We start from the raw sequence: 18,699 nt of genomic DNA, 5'->3' as shown, positions 1-18,699 counted from the left end.
CATGGATCAGGCCTCTGGGGTGGTGCTATGCCCGGTGATTCTATGGAGAATTAGTGCCGGGAAATCACCCCAGAGAGAGAGCACAGCTGCGATACAAGGAGATCTGCAAGCAAGATCTGAAGGCCTTAGGAATGGGCCTCAACTGATGGGAAATCTTGACCTCTGAGCATTCAGCCTGGAGACAGGCGGTGCAGCATGGCCCCTCCCAATTTGAAGAGACCCTTGTCCAGCAGGCCGAGGCAGAGGCAGTCCCGAAACCAGCCAAATCGGAGCTGGACCAGGGGACAGATGGTATTTCTCTTCAGGGTGGAAGGGATGGTCACTCTCGAATTGGCCTTCTCACCCACACATGAAACCCTCCTCCAAGTCCTCTATTCAGAGCACGTGACCATAGTCTCTCGAGACTGAAGGATGCCTAATCTTTGGCACATGAGGGGGAACCACCTGGAGCATCAGGTTGGAAAGTTTCCACCTCTCCCAGAGTGCTGGCCAAGGAGCTGAGGGAAGGGTGAGTTGGCCAATGAAATTATGGGCATCCCCACCCTCACACACTTATGGCTGGTACCATTAATGTAACCATTTTATTGAAGGTTGTGTGTGATGCAATTTTGAGAATCTCAAGTTCCAGCCGTGTCACTAACCTATGATGGTGCCTTGTGCCTCCCAAGGAGGAGGGAAACGTCATGGCAGCTGAAACATGAGAGGGTCAAAGGAGAGGAGTATTTCAGCACTCCTGAAAGTCAGGCCGCCTTGAGCTTGGAGAACATCCAGGAGAGCCCTCCCATCAGACCAGGGAGACAGTAGGACTGGAAGGAAGCCACCAGTGGGAAGGCCCTGCCAGGGTCACTTTCAAGCACTGAGGGCTTGGAGGAGGGGGAGCAGAGAGCCCCTGCCCTGGCTTGGCCTGACCTTTGTTCTAGGAGAAGCTAAGCTCCTCAGGAAGCAGACAGGGGAAATCCTGCTGCGCAGATCCTGGCCGCAGCCGCCTCGGCCTCCCTCTCAGAGACAGCCAAGAGAGTCTGGAAGGTCAAGGAAAAGGGGGAACTTCCAGCAGCCCCGGAGGCCTACCTGTCCAGCTTGTCGGAGGAAAAGGGCCCGCACGGGTCAAGCATGCGTGATGCGCCAGCTTGGGGGGGGGGTCCATCTCGGGAGGAGGGGGGCTCTGAGTGGGCACCCACCCGCACGGTGTGAAACCGGCAGGGCCGCCCCTCCCTGCGTCACCCCTTCGCTGCGTGACAGCAGCGGTTCCTTGCACGGTACGTGCAGGGCGGGCGGGAGCAGAGAACGAGAGGCGGCGGGGGCCGAGCATCTGCCTGCATCCTCGGCGGCGATCCGGCCGGCGTCGCCGTGGCAACGGGAAGGCGGAGGGATGCCCGAGGTGGCCTGCGAGCAGGCGCTGGCCCGGCTGGATGGCGGAACGGCCGCTGCTGGAGCCGGAAAAGGAGCGGGTCGCGCCGGCACTGCCGCGCATCACCGGGGCGCCGGCCTCCTCCGGGCGCTAGAAGGTAAGGGGCGCGGGTGGCCCAGCTTGGGGAGACGGGGGTGGTGGTGGTTTCACGCAGGCAGGGCGGGGCGGGGAGGGGAGGGGAGGGGAACGGAAGGGAGAGCGGTCCGGCCCCCGGCCCGAGTGGAGGCTCAGCCTCCCCACCCCCAACTCCGCGCAGTCCGGGCAGCCTGTAGCCTCTGGAGAGGGAAGTCTTCGCCCCTTGGCGCCGGTGTCGGCGGAGCACCAGGGAGACCGGACGGCCAGAAGGGTCCCCGATAGTCGAGCTGGAGGAGCCCGGCAGCCCCCCCTGGGCCGGAGTCATTCTCGGGGGTCGGCAGGTCCCTCGGTCGGCCTTGCAGCGAGGAAGCCGATTTGTTCCCCCAAGGCAGGAGGGGTCTCCTCTTGGGGAACTCTCGGCTTTGTCCCTGGAGCCCCGAGTCCCGGCCCTGGTACCTGCCGGCCACAGATCGGCCCCGGCGGCCTCCCCAATTCGGCCAGCCGGCAGGGCGGGGGCGGCCTCTTCGGCACGGAGAGCTGGCGAGGAGATCCTTCCTGCCCAGCGCCTGGCACAGGGCAGGCACCGAGGATGCAGGGGCCTGCCACCTCTTCGGAGGCAACGCCCGCCATCGGGGAACCCTGGGCATCGGGCGGGGTAGACCTTCCAAGCGCCAACGCCTGCGACGACGCCAGGCCGACGGTCCCGGGGCGAGTTCTCTGGAGAGCCCGCTTTCAAGGCGAGCCCTGGCCGAGAGAGGCCGGCCGGGCGGGCGGGCGGGCGGGTTGCCCCTTTCCCGCTCCATCTCCCGTTGGTTTCTCTCTCTCTCTCTCTCTCTCTCTCTGTCTCTCTGTCTGTCTCCCCACCCTTCCTTCCCCGCCAGGCTTCGTCGCCTGCGCCGCGGCCCCCACCGGCCAGGCCGGCATGTCCCTCTTCGCCGCCGCACCGGAGCTGGAGTGCAAGATCTGCTACGAGGCCTTCGACGGCCGGGAGCGGCGGCCGAAGCTGCTCGGCTGCCAGCACCGCGCCTGCGCCCGCTGCCTGCGCCGCCTGGCCAGGGCGGGCGAGCTCTCCGGGGACCGGGGCGGCGGCGGCGGGGGCGGCGGCGCCCTGAGCTGCCCCTTTTGCCGCCGGGAGACGCCGCTGCTCGAGAAGGACGTGGCCCGGCTCCCCGACGACGGGCCGGCGCTGGCGCTGCTGCTGCTGGACCGCCGCCGCCCGCGCCCCCGCCGCGAGGAAGGCGGGCGAGGCCGGGCGGGAAGCGCCCCGCTGGCCCCAGAGGTGCTCCTCTGCCCCGGCGCCGTCGCGGAGGCCTCTGCCGGCGTGGACTCGGCTTCCTCGGAGTGCCTGGTCGTCACCGTGCTGGAGGTGCCCGCCCAGGGCAAGGCGGCGGCGGCGGCGGCGCCGGGCAGCTTGCTGGAGGTGATGCGCCTCTACCGCCCGGCCAGCCTGGCCTCGGTGCGCTGCTACAGCCCGCTGGGCAAGCGGCCGCTGCGCCCGGGCCGCGCCGGCGCCTGGCGAGGCCTGGCGCGCTTCCTGCTGGCCTTCCTGGCGCTGGTCTACTTCTGCTCGCTGCCCTTCGGCGTCTACCTGCTGCTGGTGGAGCGCCTCCAGCTGGGGATCGTCCTGGTCAGCCTGGTACCCTCCACCCTCCTCCTCTGCCTCTTCTACAGCCTCTGCCAGTGCCTGTGCCACGAAATCTTCCACCCGCCCTCCTGAGCCCCGAGAAGGGCCGGACGGGACGGGCGTGGACAGCCCCACCCAGCCCCCTAGTCCCCCAGCCGCCGCCTGTTCCCAGGCCCTCCTCGGCTGCCCGGTGGCCTCCCCCCCCCCATCCTCGTGGATGGGACACCGGAGGGCACCAGCCAGCCGCGGGGAAGAGGGTGCCAACCGGGTGCAGGGGAACCTGGGGCGGGCCGTCGGGGTAGGGTGGGGTGGAATGGAGGGGGGGGTGGAGAAAGGCTGCTCTCCCCGGGAAGAAGGGAGGCCAGCTCTCTAGTCGTGCTTTGGGCCTGAGCCGAGGTCAAGCGTCACGCTCTGCTTGCCAACCGGGGAGGGAGGGAGGGAGGGAGGGAAGGGGGGAAGAGAGCGGGTCCCTTGTCACACCTTCTCACTGCACAAGCACCACATCCCGGATTTCTGTCCCCACCGGCCGAAAGAGGAGGCGTGTTGAAGCACCGGAGCGCCGGGGAGATGCCCAATGCCTTGCCCGCCTCACCCCCGCCGCCGTCGAGAAGGAGCAGGGGATTCCCTGGCTGGCAGAGGAGGTTGCTCCGTGGGGGCCGGGGCCTGCCCGGGGCGGAGGCGGGAGCAGCGACCTCCCCTCCTGCAGAAGCCGCCCCTCGTCTTCAAGGATCCGCTGCTGGACTTGGCCGGGAAGCAGGAAGCAGAGCCCCGGGGACCCCCCCCTTCGGACTCTGGACGGCGCCGCGGAGGGAGTTTGTGGGCGAAGGCCTCCCAGCCCAGTCGGCGGGGGGGGGGGCCTGGGCGCCGGCCGGCCGCGAAGGGACGCAGGGAGGGCTCCTGGGCGTGGGCGCAAGGGAGGAGGGAGCGCCGGCCCGGCCCGCGCCCGCGGCGCCTTCGGCAGCAGAGACCGAGCGGAGCGACCTCCTGGGCCAAGGAGAGCAAGCCCGGCCGCGGCGGGAGGGGGAAGAGGGAGGGGGGGACTCATCCCCCCCCCCACTTTGAAAGGACAACGTTCTGCCTGTTTCCAAAGCGGCGGCCCGGGAACCCTGCTCCGGCTCGGCGCCTGGGGCAAGACCCACGGCACAAGGGGCGGCGGCGGCCGGGGGGGGGCACCTGGCGGTCCGAGGCAGCTGCTTCAGGGCGAATGTTCCGGGTGGGAGCTCACTGCCTCCGACCCCGCTGGGGGAGGCTCAAGGGCTGGCCGCAAGTTTGCACACCCAGAAGAAGAGGAGGCGGCGGCGGCCGAGGGTGAGGAGAGGCGCGGGTGGGGGCCGGGGGAACAAGGCCGTGGCCCCCGCCTTGCGAACGGCCTTCACCCTGGGGCGGGCGTGGTTGGCACCGGGAACGGTCGCTCCGCCTGCCGGCGACCCTCAGCCGGGAGGTTTCGAGGATGGGTGCAGAGGCGAGGCTGACCTGAAGGGGAAAAAAAAGGGTCGCGTTAGAGCCCCTCCCGCCCCCACCCGCACTGGGGGAACCGGTCCACCCACTTCAGCCGCCTTCCTTTCGGATCTGCCTCCCTAATTCTGTTTCCCCCCCCCCCCGCAACAGTGACTTTGATGGATGTAATAAAGTGTCCCACGGGGTGTTCTGAAGTGTTCTGAAACTCGTTTCTCTGCGTTGCCCCTCCTGAGGGCAGGTGTGGAGGACACTGCTGGGGATGGAGCGGGATGGAGGGGGAGGCGCCGTGGGGCTGCCAGGGCCTCCTGTATGTGGGGGCGCAGCGGTCTGGGCCTCGGTGCTGTGCACCTTGCCGTGGGTCTCGGTGATTGCGTAGGATCGCGGAAGGAGGGGCGGCTGTCTGGAGTGGGTTGCCGAGACTGGCGAGAGGACCCTGGATTGGAGCACAAGTGTGCATCGTGCCGTCGTCATCCTCCCGTTTGTCAGTCTGATATTAGAGCGCTTCCCAGGGGATGTCTTGCCCTGTTCATTTATTTATTTTTTTCACTGAATTGAGTGGTTATTCTCGCTGAAGAGGGCTCTGCTCTAAATCCAGGAGCTCAGATTCCTCCACGTTCGGTGGCTTTGAGCAGAGGTGGGAGGGCTTGCTTAGAGACCTGGGGGGGGGGAAGGGGGCGGCTCTGTGGTGGGTGAGTCCCAGGGGGAAGCCAGAGATAATCTCAAGGGCCAGTGGGTTTTCCACAGAAGGCACTGCTTCGATCTCCCTCCCTCCAGGAGCCAGTTCAAGAGCAAAAGGGCATCTCGGGCAGAGACAGGGCTTGGCAGGGCTTAGCGAGGGTGAGAGGGAAGTTCTTGAGGGCCTGGCGGCACCTTCCAGGTCCTTCATTTCCGTAGATGGAAATGATAAAGGTGTCCCCGATGTATCTCAGGTGGAGGAAGGCTTTTGTGCGCAGGCGGTGAGAAAACATCATTCCAGGCCAGGCATGAATGTGTTTGCAAAGGGGGGGGGGCAGCCTTACATCCACAGCTATGCTGATCCTCTGGCGACCCGTGTTATTGCCAAGGGTGAAGGCACTGCCGGGGCCATCACAGAGTTGACCGGCTTAATGGCTGGAGGTCTCGCTGAGGGCTCCTGGTCTTTCTTTGGGTGGGGGTGGTGGATTAAGACAGCCCCACGCTGGTGGAAAATGGGAGTCTCCCCTGTGTCCATCTAGCATGACCTCGAGTGGAGGGAGGCCCCTTTCCCCACCTCATTTGGCCCCCACTTCACTTGCAGACCCCTGGTTTAGCCATGAGCTGGAGGACATGGGTTGTAAGGCATGGAAGCCCACCACCTTTCAGGTGCCACATCCCCCCCCCACCCCCAATTTCTATTTGTGTTCTTTATAGCCAAAGCAGGAAGGAAAAGGTCCGACTTTGCTCCGCTTTGTTCCAGAGTGCTGCTAAAAATCAGCCCTGAGGCAAACTCCCCCCCCATAGAGCTGGCATCCTGCCCCCAACGTGTTCTGTGTTGTAGCCCTGCTGTTTTGACAGAGCAAAGGGCCAGGGCCCACAATTTAGGGGGCACCAAAATCCAGAAGGGAATCTACAGCTGAGTGTTAGGAAGACAAACAGCAACAGGTCCTGGCCCTGATTCTTCTGCACTTCCTTTTCTTTCGAAGCACAAACTTTCCCTTTTCTCAAAGCAAGGATAATGCTGATGGGTGACTTTGCAAACCTCGTTCCCCCCACCCCAACATATTTGTTCTTTTGAGTCACCCTGCTGTGCCAGGAGGTAGAAAAAGCTGCGAAGGTTGAGCTGCAACATAAGGGTTTTTCCTTTTTCTGATGTTTGACTTGCAAGCATTTAGGGAAGGAAAAGAAGGGGGGATGGCTTGACTGCCCCTCTAAAACCATAAGCGCTGCTTTTCTTGCATAAAGGACTGACCTCTCAGTCACAGGTGGGGTGGGGTGGGGGTGGCATCCGTCTGGGGATAATATAAGGTGTGTGTTCAGGAGATTCCTCGTTCCCTCTTTGGCAGGTGTGAGGTCTTGGCCTGGGATGAAAGATTTGCCCCAGGCCCTGGCGGTTAAGGGGCAGGAAGAGGGCAAGCCACCCCCCAGGTCTCCATGACCAGGATGACCAGTGGGCAGGCACGCTGTCCTCTCCTCACCTAGTGCTGAAATGGGGGGGGGGACACCTGCCGGGGCTATGGAAACAACGGAGAGCTCTCCAAACCCTCGGGAACTGTTCAAAGCAGAGAACTGGGGCCGAGTCTCCCAACAGAAGAGAGTGTTTAATGGAAGGTGAGACACCCCCCCCCAGCCTTTCCCTCCTCCTCCTCCCCTGACCATTTTTTTGGCCCAGTGCCCTTTTTGTGCTGCTTTTCATCTCTTTAGCAACCTGGAGTCCTTGAAAGGAAAGTCCAAGAGACGCCCTAACCCTCCCCGCTGCATCTGTCCAAAGAGAAAGGTTGGCCAACCTAAAATTCCATGAATTTGCCCCAAGACCATCATGCTCCTCTGCCCCATGCCCGGCCCATCACAGTCCTGCAGCCAGCTCCTCACACAGCTGCCCTCCCAGGCTGAGGGCCAGTGGCCAGCTCGGCCACGCTCCAGATCTTCAGCTTGGTCGGCAGCGGAGGCTCGGCCCCCACCCTCCCGTGGCCTGTGGTGCTGGGGGGCAGCATCCTGGGGCCCTGCTCAGCCTTCAGGAAGGGGGTAGCAGCCCCACACTCCCCCCGAGGGCCTGGGGGCAGCCTGGCCTTTGGCCGAATGGCACCGGGCGGTGCCCTTCCCCTGGGGGCCTCTTCTTCACTGCCTTCCTCTTCCTGCTCCTGCTCCTGCTCCTCTCCGTCAGTCTTGGGGGGCCGGGGGGCCCAGCACGCTCGGTTCTCCTTCTTGAGGCGTCGGCGGGCATTGGCAAACCACGTGGAGACCTGGGTGAGACTCATCCTGCTCACCAGGGCCAAGAGGACCTTCTCCCCTTTGCTGGGGTAAGGGTTCTTCAGGTGCTGGCCCAGCCAGGCTTTGAGGGCCGCCGTGCTCTCCCGCGAGGGGCCTGCCTTGGCCTGCAAGGGATCCTCAGGTGCGCCTGGCTGCAGGAGGGGCGAGTAGAGCAGGGGGCCGGGCCAGAGCAATGGGGGGCCACTGGGCAGCTCACAGGGGGTTGGAACCTGGAACACACAGAAGCACAGAGGAGCTACTGAGAGCAGCAGCAGCAGCAAGCAGCAGGAGGAGACGGCGGCAGCGGTGAGATGCTCGGGGCTTCTCTTCTGGCTCCCCAGGGGTTCCTGGGATCATCTCCGTAAAGGGTGAGGCTTAGGGAGAGGGCTGGCCTAGGATCTGGCTCAGGGGTTGTGCCATTGTTACTAACCTCACCCGCAGCCTCCAAACAGCTGCCCTGAAGGTAACCACCTCAAAGTCCTGGCAGCAGCGTCAGGGAGGGGGGGAGGGGGCAGATGTGGGCGGGGGTGGAGATGAAGTCATAGCCGTATGGCAAACGTCCCCCCTGTGTTTATATGAAGGTCCCAGAACCAATGGCCACTGGGGATGGACCTGATTCTCTGGGCATGTGGTAGCCTCTCCTTCCTGGGGGAGGATTCAAATGGTGGGTGACCGTCCACTTGTCATCAGGCTTCTTTGAGCCGTGGATGTCCCGCTGCAGCAAGGGCTTGGCCTTGAGGACCCTTGGAGACCCCACCGGCTCTGTGGTTCTCAGAGACCAGAGCCTTCTCAAGAGCGCAGGAAGCCAAGGGCTCTGCATTGGCTGCAAGCAACGTGTTGGTGTCGGTGTGAGAGCAACCCGAAGGTGACGGAAGAGTCTGTGAGATTCTGGGGCTTTGGGAACTCTTCCCCTGGCCCGGGGGTCATCAGGGCCAGACACAGATGGGGCGTGATGGGTGGGGGGTATGGGGAGAGACTGGAGGGGGCACTGGGACACTTTCTGGTGTCCTCCCCCCCCCGTCACCGCCGCCCTCAGCCTGTCCGTGGGTTTCTACCTTTTGCTCCACCCAGCCTTGACAAAAGATCCTGGAACATCCCGCTTAAGTTTTGGGCTCGAATCTGGATCTCTCCACCCCAACCCCTCCTCCACGCACACGCTAAGCCCCCTCCTCAGCCTTGCTCCTTGAAAAGCACGCTGATGAAAGGGGAGGGGGTGCAGCCACTTCCGAGCAGTACAGACACGCTTCAGGCCTGACACGGCTGGAATAGCCACACGAAGTATCTCCCCCCCACACACCTTGGGAGGGGCAGCGGCAGCGGGATTTGGGTTTTGCTCTTTCGCCTCTAGGTCCTATTTCAATGTTTGGTCGTGGCTTTGAAGTCCCATCCTCTGCCCACATATGGAAACAGGGATGCTGCTATCCCTTTGGCTCCCTGCTTGAGATGCCGGAGCGAAGTCTGCCTGGTGGTCCGGCATCTTGAAGCACACCAGTCGGCAGGCTGGACAGGAGCTTCTGCTTTGGAGCCCCACCCTGGAGACCTTCCTAGCTCAGCTGGGCTTTCGCACCCAGTTCTTGCTTGCTCAGAGTGGTATAAATATACCAGATGGGCGGGATATAAATCAAATCAAATCAAATCAAATCAAATCCAATCCAATCCAATCCAATCCAATCAATCAATCAATCAATCAATCAATCAATCAATCAATCAATCAATCAATCAATCAATCAATCAATCAATCAATCAATGCGCTCTCTCTTCTCTCTGGCTGAAGCACTTTCTCTGCCCCTGAAAAGCCTGAGGAGGGAGACGGCAGCTCTTCTCTTTAGGAGGGAAGGAAGGGACATTCCACCCAAAGCATCATTCAAGGGAAAACTACACACGCACGTGCACACACGCACACACGCGCGCACACACACACACCCCTCCCCACGCCTGCAGTCTTGCCCTGGCAGCCTCTTAAGAGGAAGGGATTGCGGGGCAGCAAAGAAACAGCCCCTCCCTCTGAGCTGCTGCCAGCCAGCTCAGCCCTCCGGGTGGCCCCCTTGCCTGGACTCCCAAGAGGGCTGCTTTGCCAGGAGAAAGTCTTGGAGCTTGCTGGGCACAGGAGGTCCCAGCCGGGTTCCCTGCCAGGGCATCTGCCAGCAGCCTCTTCTGTACGGAGGTTGCCCACCCATCCCTGCCCCCCTTCCTCTCATGAGTCTCCTTCCCTGCGCAGGTGCGGCTGGTCGTCCCGCCTGGCAAGGCTCCTCTGCTATCCTGTCACGTCTCGCTGTCTGTGGACGGAGGGGAACTCGTGGGGGGTGCTGCCACAGCCTGCTCTCCCCCCTCCCCCAAATCAGCAGAGCCTTTCTGCTCAGCCTGGGGACCCATTAAGGATGCCATCGGCACTCTGAGAGCGAATCCTAGCAGCAAAGGGGAGTAAAAAGAACTCCAGGGCAGCACAGAAATGGCGAGATTCCCCGCTACCGGACGCAATAAGTGCACCCCACGCTTTTGGCCAGGCCAACCGGCCACATCTTTTAGGGCTCCCACATACAACGGCTGTCAGCCAAGTGCCAGGAAAAGCCATGCCTTCCTTGGGGAACACTGGAAGGGGCGAAGGGCAGACAGGCTGGGGCACCTTTCCAGCCCTTGCCTGTCTTCCGCGCTTATCCTTCATCATCCTTCCCCTTGCAGATATTGTGTGGGTTTGTGCATGTCTGGACCAGGAGCTTTGATCTCCCTGCCCATGGCAGACGTTGCCGGCCCCCGTTTTTCCGGGCCTGACCTTTCCCCCTCCTATGACCCCTCGTGGAAACATCTCCCTGTCCTTGCCCCCCCACTTTGCCCCCCCCCCCGGCTTACCTGCTGGGAGAGGAGGCGGAAGGGTGGTGGGGGGAGCAGGCTGTAGCAAGGAAACATGGGGTAGGAGCAGGGGAATTGGGGCAAGCGCTGGACCGGCTGCCCCCCCAGCGCTCCCCAAAATCCCTCCAGGGACCCGTTGCCTCCTGTGGGCGACTCATGGGATGGTGCTGAGGATGCCATGCTTCTGAGGGTGGTGGACTCCAGGCCAGGAGCTTTATAGGAGCCCAGGGGTGACCGTCCGGGTGATTGACAGCTGATTAGGGGCAGCAGCCGGGGGGGGCAGGCTCAGCGGGCTTTAAAGAAGCAGTGCCAGCCTTTGACAAGTGGGGCAGCTGCCACTCCCCTAGGGAGCAACAGCCACACACACACACACACACACACACACACACACACACTGCCCCCCCACTGAGGCTGCCCAGGCCATGGGAAGCCCGCAGGTCTTCCTCTCCAGTTGCTGAAGACCTGCTGATCAAGGTCCTCTTCTTTCGGATGGGAGGGTGTCTCTGGGGTGGGAGTCACTTATAGGCTCTGTTTCTGCCCCAGACCCACACAAGGGAGGGAACAACACGGGAGGCCACAACTACACTCAGGCAGCTGTGAACACTTCACAGCCTGGGAGCGAGCCGCATGGCAGCGGGCCCTGGGTGCTGGTCTCCAAGCGTCAGTTCCAGCACCTGCAGATTCAAGGGGCCCGGCCGGATCAACGCCCTGAAGGCTCGAAGCAGCACTTTTGAGCGGGGCCTGGAAACACACAGAGACCCACTCAGAGTTCGGTCCTGGAGGTGTTCTGTCGGCTGCAGCGCTGGCTGAGAAAGCCGCGGATCTGGCGGCCCCATGGCAGGAGGGCTGGGTTGTCCTTGCGAACTTTGGCAGCCACACTGCCGGGGGGGGGGGGGGAGAGAGGAAAAGCACCTTCTCCTGAGACGGCCCCTCGCAACTCATCCAGCCCAGCACTGACTGTGGACACTGACCGGCAGCAGAGATGGTTCCACTGGGTTTCTGGCTGGCAGGGGATCTTCTGCAGAAAACCCTTTAACTCCAGCCAGGACCAGCCTCTTGGGACCGCCAAGTGTGGCTAGGAAAGACCAGCAGGGCAGCTTTTCCCCAGGAAGAGCAGGACATGGGCGGGGCGGCGGACGTCCAGAGAAATGGTCCCACCTCCAGCCATTGCGAAGGAAGCAAAGCCCCCCCCAACGCCCCCAGAAGAAAAGTGACCACTGCTGACCTGCACAAAGTGCCTTTATTGCCACACTGATGGAGACAGACTGTACACGGGGTGTGTGTGTGTGTGGGAGTATGAAGAGGCCCCCAAGCCAGGCAGGCTGTGAGACCAACAGCAGCCAGTTGAAGCCGAGTCCCCTCCCCACCTCCCGCCAACGCTCCAAAAGAGAGCAGGTCGAACGCCCATGTGAGGCCAAGGGCGGCTGACGGGTTAGCGTTAGCGGGAGAACTTGCGCACTGGACGGTAGGAGGGGGGCAGGCTCAGGTGGCCGGGGGCCTTCCCCTGCTCCGGGGGCTGCTGCTGCTGCTGCTGCTGCTGTGGCAGCCCCCCCTCCCGCCAGCCCTCCTGATCCGGCTTCTCCTCCGCCAGGTCGCTGGCCGAGCCCCAGGGTCTCCGAGGCCGGCCGCTGCTGTTCTTGGGCAGGAGGAGGCAGGCCCGCTTCCGGTTTCGGGTCCGCTCCCCACGGGTTGGGCCCAGCTCTTGGAGAGATAAGAAGGGACACCCATGGGCTCACCACAAAAGCCAGGCGTGCACCCCCCCCGCCCTCAGGCCCCACGAGCCCTGCACACTGAACGAGAGGCCCCCGTGGGAACCTCAGGGCTGTAGGCAGGGGGGCAGGTGTTTCGGGGGAGAGGGCTTTCTCCCTCTTTTCTCATTCCCTCCTCCCTCTCACTTTCTACTGATAAACCTCCCCCCCCCTTTTGTAGGTAGCGAGACCAACAAGGGACAGGAGGCTCTTACGGGGCGTAGCGGGGGCTCTGTCCGAGGCCTCGGTGTGCAGGTAGTGCATGGCCAGGTGCCCGCTGTAATCCCGGATGTTCTGCCCGGCACCTAGAGGGTGGGAGAGGCAGGGTTGAGACAAACCAGGAAGGGGAACAAAGCCAGACGGGACTGGGGAACAGGAGCAAGGGGGCGGGTTGGGGGGGGGAACGTGCGCACGCCTCTGCCTGCCTCACCAAAGGTCCCGATGAGCATCTCCATCAGATGCTGGTGGCCGTGGAGAGCAGCGACGTGGAGGGGGGTGTAGCCCTGGGGTGGGGAGAAGGGAGAACGCCCATTGAGGCGGCCGGTCCCAGAGGAGCCCAGACAGACCCACTCTTCCCCCCCCGCCACCCTACGGCCCCTGTTCCCCTGAGGTCCCTCCGGTCTTGCTCCCCGCCCTGCAAAAGGGCCCCGTGTCTTGAGGGTCCCCCAAATGATCCAGCCACATGTTATTTGTGGGGTCCTGGTGCGCCCAGCAGTACTGGATACTCACGCCCTGGAAGGGGAGGGAAAAAGGGAAATGCTCAGCAAGGGAGAAAGAAGGCTTCCTGGGCCTCTCCCCCCCCCCCCCCCGTCCACCCCCTCTGCCCCCGGTGCTCACGGGGCACAGGCAGGGCAGAGGGCCTGGGAATCCCAAAAGAGCACAGGTGGTAGGCAGGCGCCACCAGGGAGCAACGGGCAGGGCCTACTTACATGCTTCCATTGGGCAGAAGGGTTGGGCATCCCAGGAGCAGAGCAGGGGAGGAAGGGAAGAGAGGAAAGAAAGCCAGTTAGAGGCAGCCCTGAATGCCTTGTGGGGGGGGGGACACCCCCCTCCCTACAGGCAGCGCCTGCCCCCCTCACTCACTGCGCGCACATTCACGTCGGCTCCGGCCTCCAGCAGGAGCACCACCAGCTCTTCCCGGCCGTGTTTGGCTGCCCAGTGCAAGGCTGTCTGTGGGAAGAGCGCAGAGAGTCACAAGGAGTCCCTCTCTCTGCCCCGCCGCACCCAGGGGACAGGGCTGGGCTCAGGGGCGATCTCTTGCCACCCTCCTCTCCACCCCACTTGGCACAGCAGGAGGCTTTCCCTCCAAACCCCCAGGGCCCCTCCCCCAGGGCCAAGCAGGACTTCCACAGAAGTCGGCATCACGGCCACCCAGCGGGCACCACAGCCGCGGGGCAGCCTGCATGATGGAGCGGAGGGCATGGGGGAGGGTGGGAGGGAGCCCAGTACTTACAAACTGTTCCACACCAGGCAGAAGCAACGGCCGGCCGGACGGTCAGCAAGGCAAGGAGAGAAACAGGCATCATCCATTAGGGAGGAATCCAAAGGGCAGAGGCCGAAACATTTGGGAGCTCAGCCCGACTCTTGGTCCCAGAATTGGGCCCCTCTTCCAGCAGAGGAAGGGGGCAGGGGCCAAGGGGACCCCCTAACAGTCCCCAAAGTAGAGGCTGCTGGTCTCATGTGGGAGAGAATGGATTTCGGAGTCAGGTGTGTCTTCCCCCCCCCCCGCCCCTGCAGAAGAGCAGCGGGAGGGGGGGAGGGCGTCCATCAGGCACCTGGCAGGGAACCTGAGTGCAAAGCATCAGGCAGAGCCAGGAGGGGGGGCAGGGCAAGACGCGGACGCCCCTCAATCTGGATGCGGTGCTGTTCCCCACCCCCCACCCCCAGTCCAACTTACCCCCTAAGCCAGGAGATGAGCAGGATTCCCCAAAGCAACAGGAAATGGTGATGAAAAGAGGAAAGGGAGAGAAAGGACCGGGGGGGGGGAGGGGAGGGGAAGAGAAGAGAAGAGAGAGAGGCATTAAGTCCAGAAGAGGTCTTCTGAAGACATGCCTGCCAGTCCGGTCTGTCAGCTCTGAGGGCCTGCACCCCATTCCCCCCCTCGCCCATCACACAGTCTAGACACTATAATCAAGCTTTTTGGGGTGATGGAGATGGCACATTTACACACACACACACACACACACACAGACACACACAAGAACAGCAGAGAAGCCCCTGCAACTTCTATGTCAACATAACTTTGTGTGGCAAGAGAAAAAAAAAAGAAATGCAGCAAAATCAACCTGGCGGTTTGCAAAATGTCCTCGACCGAAAGGGCTGAGCCCCAAAGAGCAGGGGAAGGAACTTGGGAGGCCAGGCCGTGCGGGTGTGGTGCTCGAGGGCAGGAGCGAAAGTCTCGGCCAGCACATGGAATTCTGCCCTGCGCCTCGATTGTGCCAATTCATGGTTGTTGCTTTGATCAAATACTGGGGGTTGGAGGGGCAGGGTGGGGGAGGCAATCAGTGACTGGAGGGGGGCCCTGAAGAGAGCCCCCCCCACTGGGAGGGGTTCCCCTCAGTCATTCCTTCGGTGCCAGCCACTCCTCTGTACACTGGCAAGTTCCGAGGACTCAGCTCGAGAGGGAGGGAGGCAGACAGACAGAGAGAGAGAGAGACAGACAGACAGACAGAGGCCGCCTAGGCAGCGAAATTCTGCCCTCCATCCACAACCCATGATTGCAAAGTCCAGCGAGCGGTGGGATCACTTACAGAGATGAAGTCCTGGGTGCAGGAGTGTCGCAGCCCACCCACAGGAGAGAAAAGAGGAAGGCAGGTAAGGGGGGGCAGTGACGCAGGGAGGGCCCAGCCGGGGGGGGGCATGAGGGCCCTCCCCCCCCCAAGCCCCCTCCCCCCATCAGCAGGGGCAGGAGGACGCTGTGTGGGTGCTTCCCCTTCCGTGAGGAGCCCACCCACAGCCTTCTGGTTTGCTGGAGGCCGAGGCCGAGGAGGGGCTCCAGAGCAGGTCGCCCGGGAGCAGCGCCTTCTCCCACAGCCATGCAGGGCTGGAGCTCAGCACTGCCCCCCCCCCCCCGAGCACTCTTACCTTCCTGGTGGCAAGGGTTGGATCCTGCTGAAGCAGGTCTTTCAGGGTGGCCAGGTGGCCGCTGGCTGCCCCCTGCAGCCATTCCTTCTCCAGGGTCTCCAACTGGGAAGAGACAAAGGGGGGGGGCTCAGAGGGGGCCAAGACAGCAAGGGCGCCCCTGAATCGGGCCCCTCCCCAGCTCCACACCCTGTCCTCTGCGCTGCCGCCCAGCAGAGCCCCATCTCACTCTGTGGATCCAGCCCCCCTTTACTCCACGCAGCCCCCCCACCTTCCATGCCTCCCACCAGCTGCCAAGTCCCTGCCTCTCGCTCTGCTAGAGGCCACCCTATGACCCCCCCAACTCACGGCCCCGGCATTGGGCCCCGGGCTGCCCCCTCCGTCATCGAAGGCGTCTCGCTCTGGCTCCAGCTGTGGAAAAATGAATCCAGTCAAATGAGGCACACAGTGGGGGCCATTCTGCCCCCACCCCACCCCTGAAACATGCATGCCCGGGGGTCTCCAGGGAGTCCCCAGGAACAGCCAGAGGCGGGAGGGGCGGGGAGGAGGGGAACACCTCCCTGACCCCGCAGGGGTGCTGTGAAGAGGAGAAAGCCCCCCCTTCCACCCCCTCAAGGGTTTAGGAGAGGGAGGGGCCTGAAGGCCGCCGGGCTGCTCAGTCCCAGCTGAGTGCCAACCCCCCCCCCGCCCTGCCCTGCCCTGCTCTGGCTGCTCCCCTCCCTCGCCTGCGGAGAGGGACCCCCCCTCCAGACGGGGAAACCGGACATGTGGGCAGGCAAACATCTGCTCCCCCGGATGACCTTGGCTTTCCCAACCCGGCGGGCGGTGGCTTCTCCCAGGCGGAGGTCCCAGCTGCCCAGCCGTTCTCTGGCAAGACCGGGCCGGGGAGGGGGGGGAGAGGGGCTCCTTTGGCCGGAACTCCCCAAAGGGGGGGGGGAAGGAAGGCCTCCCAGCCCCCAGCAGGGTCCACAGAGGCCCGGGGCAACAACAGGCAGCTGTCCCGCCAGGAAGAGCCGGGGCGCCTCCCCAGCCCTCAGGAAGCTCCTCAGCCTCTGGCTGGGAATGAGTGCGGGGGGGGGGGCGAGGGACGGCCGGCCGCAAGAGGAGCCCTGAGGCCCCAATCCCAGGAGGGCCTCCCGGGTCGAAACCGGTCCCTTGAACTGGGCCAAGAAGCTGAGCAAAGGGGCACGCACACGGGGGGGGGGTAGGGGTGTGTGTGTGTGTGTGTGTGTGTGTGTGTGTGTCTCCCCTCCTCAACTCCCAGATGTTTTTTTCAGAGCATTTGCACAGCGGGCAGAACAGGGTGCGTCCATTTCGGTAGCCAGGAAGGGACCTCGAGCAGCCTTTCTCCCTCCTGTGGGCCAGGCAAACCCAGCGGGCCAGCCAGCCGCAGGGGCCCACAAGTCTCTTCGTGGCATTATAGGAGGTCGCTTGGTCAGCGGCAGCATCTGGCCAGGAAGCCTTGGTCGTGCTTGGTGTGTGTGTGTGTGTGTGTGTGTGTGTGTGTGTGTGTGTGTTTGTGTGTGTGTGTTCGTGTGTCTCTTTCTACCTCTCCACCCGCTCCCCTGGCTTGTTCTTCACCCCCAGCTCTTAGTTTTGAGATTCCCACGGAAGAACGCACCGGCCGGCCTTCGCCCCAGAGGCCGTGGGAACCCGCCCCCCCCGACCGCCCCCCCCCTCGCCTGGCCGCCTCCTGCCGGCGCTCGAGGCCTGGCGGGGCCGCTCGGGGACAGCCGCCGCCGCCGCCGCCCGCCGCTGGCCCCCGACAGCCCGGCCAAGAGGCGGGCAGGGGAACTCGCGGCGGGGGCGGCAAGGGGGGGGCGGCGGCGGGGCGGGAGCTGCTCTTAGCCAGCCAAGCCTCCGAGAACCTACCGGCGTCCCGTTCCTGCCAGCGGTGACCAAGATCTGCGGAGCGCCGGGGGCTGCCTCGGCCATCGGGAATCTCCCCGGCACCCGGAGAAGAAGGGATCTGCCGGCCGGAGGCCTCAAGGGCGGGGGGCCGGTCTTCGACCCCCCCACACACACACCCACACCCGCCGGGGGAAGGAGCTCCACGCGGGGCGGGGCAGGGGACCCCGGCCGGCCTGCCTGCCGGCCTGCCTCCCTTCCCGCCGGGCGCCTTTTCCCGCCCCGAATTTCTCCGCGGCGTCCGCCCTCCAGCCCAGTCCCCGGGGAAGATTGCAAAGGAAATCCCAGCGGTCTGGAGCCGGGCTGGACGGCCGGGGGCGGCGGGGCGCTGACGCCGCCTCCGTCCGGCGGAAGGGCTGGCCGGGAGCGCTGGCGGGCGAGCACGCACGTCGGAAGGGGCCCCGGCTCCCTTCCTCGCTCCGGCTTCCTCTCCGCAGCAGCCCTCCAGGAAAGCGCGTCCAGCAGGCCGCCTCCCTTCCCATCGGCCTGGCCGCCGCCGTGGGGACGCCCGCCCCGTCCTTGCCCCCCCCCGCGCTCACACCCCCACGCCCCGCGCGCGGCTCCAGGGTGTGAGCGCGGGGGGGGGGGCGGGCAGGTGGCCTTGCCGGCCAGGAGGGGCAGCCTGAAGGACTCGCCGCCGTCCCACGACGGCCCGCTGCTGAGCCCGCACCGAGCGGGGTTCCCGAGCCCGGGCCGGCGAGCACGTGCCGGAGCCGGCCTGCAGTCGTCCACCCCCCCACCCCCCGACGCTGCCCGCTGGGGGGGCCCTCTCTTTCCGGGCCCCGAGCAGGGCGAGGCTCCTGTCCGGTCGCCCTCTGCCAGGCCAGGCCGTGGCGAGACCAGGCTCCCCCGCGCGGCTGCGCCCGGATCGGTCTCCTGGGGCTGCCCTGGGCGGAGGTTTCGCCTCTGGGAGCTTCCCTCTGTTAGAATTAATTCACAGTGACATTAAATGTGCCATCAACGGGGTATTCTAATTTTTGTGGATGATTTTTCACCCTGGGGTGCCTTCAGGCTCAGCCCAGGACCCTCTCCCAGAGAGGCACAGCCCCCCCCCCCCCCGTTCACAGGCCAGCCAGGCGCCGGGGCAGAGCTCCCGCAGGAGAGCCCCCCTCTCCGCAGCCACGTCTGGGCCACCGCGAGTGGCTGCTGTGTCCTCCACATCTGGCCGCACGACCTTGTCCCTGCAGGACTCCAGGCGGCCCTCCCAGTCACTGGGGGCCCGGCAGGCCGGCCGCGATCCGGCTTTACCGGATAATGGCCTGTAATCTTCACAAGCCCCCTTCCCGCCACAGCTGGGGCTTGCCCTAATGCTGGCTGCTGCCCCCCTTAATGCTCAGGCGCACAGCTGGAGCCCCTTGGCCTGAAGGGGGCTGCAGCTGGACTGCCCTACATTTCAGACCGAGCGCCAAAGGGGCCCTTCCTCCATCCTCTTGGGGGGGGGGCTGCGGCAAAGGGCACTTGGTGGCTGTCCGGGTGGCCAACATACAACACCCCCCTCCTGCCTAGGATGCTGACCCCCTCCCACCCCCGAGAAAAACTCTTCCTCTGCTCTGCAGGCAAGGGCAGGGACACACACACCCCCCGTGGCCCCCTACTCAGCTGGGTGGAAGGCACCAACCCCAAGG

At 64.2% G+C, this 18,699-nt stretch overlaps 3 protein-coding genes across 5 annotated transcripts; 1 reads left to right on the top strand and 2 right to left on the bottom strand.

The window, feature by feature from the left end:
- Positions 1-350: 350 nt before the first annotated feature.
- Positions 351-3,370, top strand: LOC140706451 (E3 ubiquitin-protein ligase RNF182). Its single transcript, XM_072996559.2, has 2 exons — positions 351-1,505; positions 2,365-3,370. Exons 1-2 carry the CDS (start codon positions 1,118-1,120, stop codon positions 3,198-3,200), a joined length of 1,224 nt encoding a protein of 407 aa, XP_072852660.2. The 5' UTR covers positions 351-1,117; the 3' UTR covers positions 3,201-3,370.
- A 3,512-nt stretch (positions 3,371-6,882) lies between these two features.
- LOC140706429 (iroquois-class homeodomain protein IRX-1-like) lies at positions 6,883-10,517 on the bottom strand. Its single transcript, XM_072996485.2, has 2 exons — positions 10,338-10,517; positions 6,883-7,720 (listed from the first exon to the last, which is right to left on the bottom strand). The coding sequence occupies exons 1-2, from the start codon at positions 10,515-10,517 to the stop codon at positions 7,109-7,111; spliced, it is 792 nt and encodes a 263-aa protein (XP_072852586.2). The 3' UTR covers positions 6,883-7,108.
- A 1,041-nt stretch (positions 10,518-11,558) lies between these two features.
- Positions 11,559-17,577, bottom strand: LOC110086218 (uncharacterized). Of its 3 annotated transcripts, none has more exons than XM_072996553.2 (8): positions 17,039-17,577; positions 15,515-15,577; positions 15,170-15,271; positions 13,169-13,251; positions 12,923-13,006; positions 12,516-12,588; positions 12,301-12,390; positions 11,559-12,038 (listed from the first exon to the last, which is right to left on the bottom strand). In XM_072996553.2, exons 3-8 carry the CDS (start codon positions 15,249-15,251, stop codon positions 11,776-11,778), a joined length of 675 nt encoding a protein of 224 aa, XP_072852654.2. In that variant the 5' UTR covers positions 15,252-15,271; positions 15,515-15,577; positions 17,039-17,577; the 3' UTR covers positions 11,559-11,775. The 3 variants fall into 3 exon arrangements, with proteins under 3 accessions (XP_072852654.2, XP_072852656.2, XP_072852655.2); XM_072996555.2 differs by having other exon boundaries at positions 13,178-13,251; XM_072996554.2 differs by lacking the exon at positions 17,039-17,577 and adding an exon at positions 15,967-15,991.
- Between the last annotated feature and the right edge of the window lie 1,122 nt (positions 17,578-18,699).

This window comes from Pogona vitticeps, chromosome 4 (genome assembly GCF_051106095.1).
Source record: "Pogona vitticeps strain Pit_001003342236 chromosome 4, PviZW2.1, whole genome shotgun sequence".
Lineage (NCBI taxonomy): Eukaryota > Metazoa > Chordata > Lepidosauria > Squamata > Agamidae > Pogona > Pogona vitticeps.
This window is presented reverse-complemented; position numbering and strand designations above follow the sequence as displayed.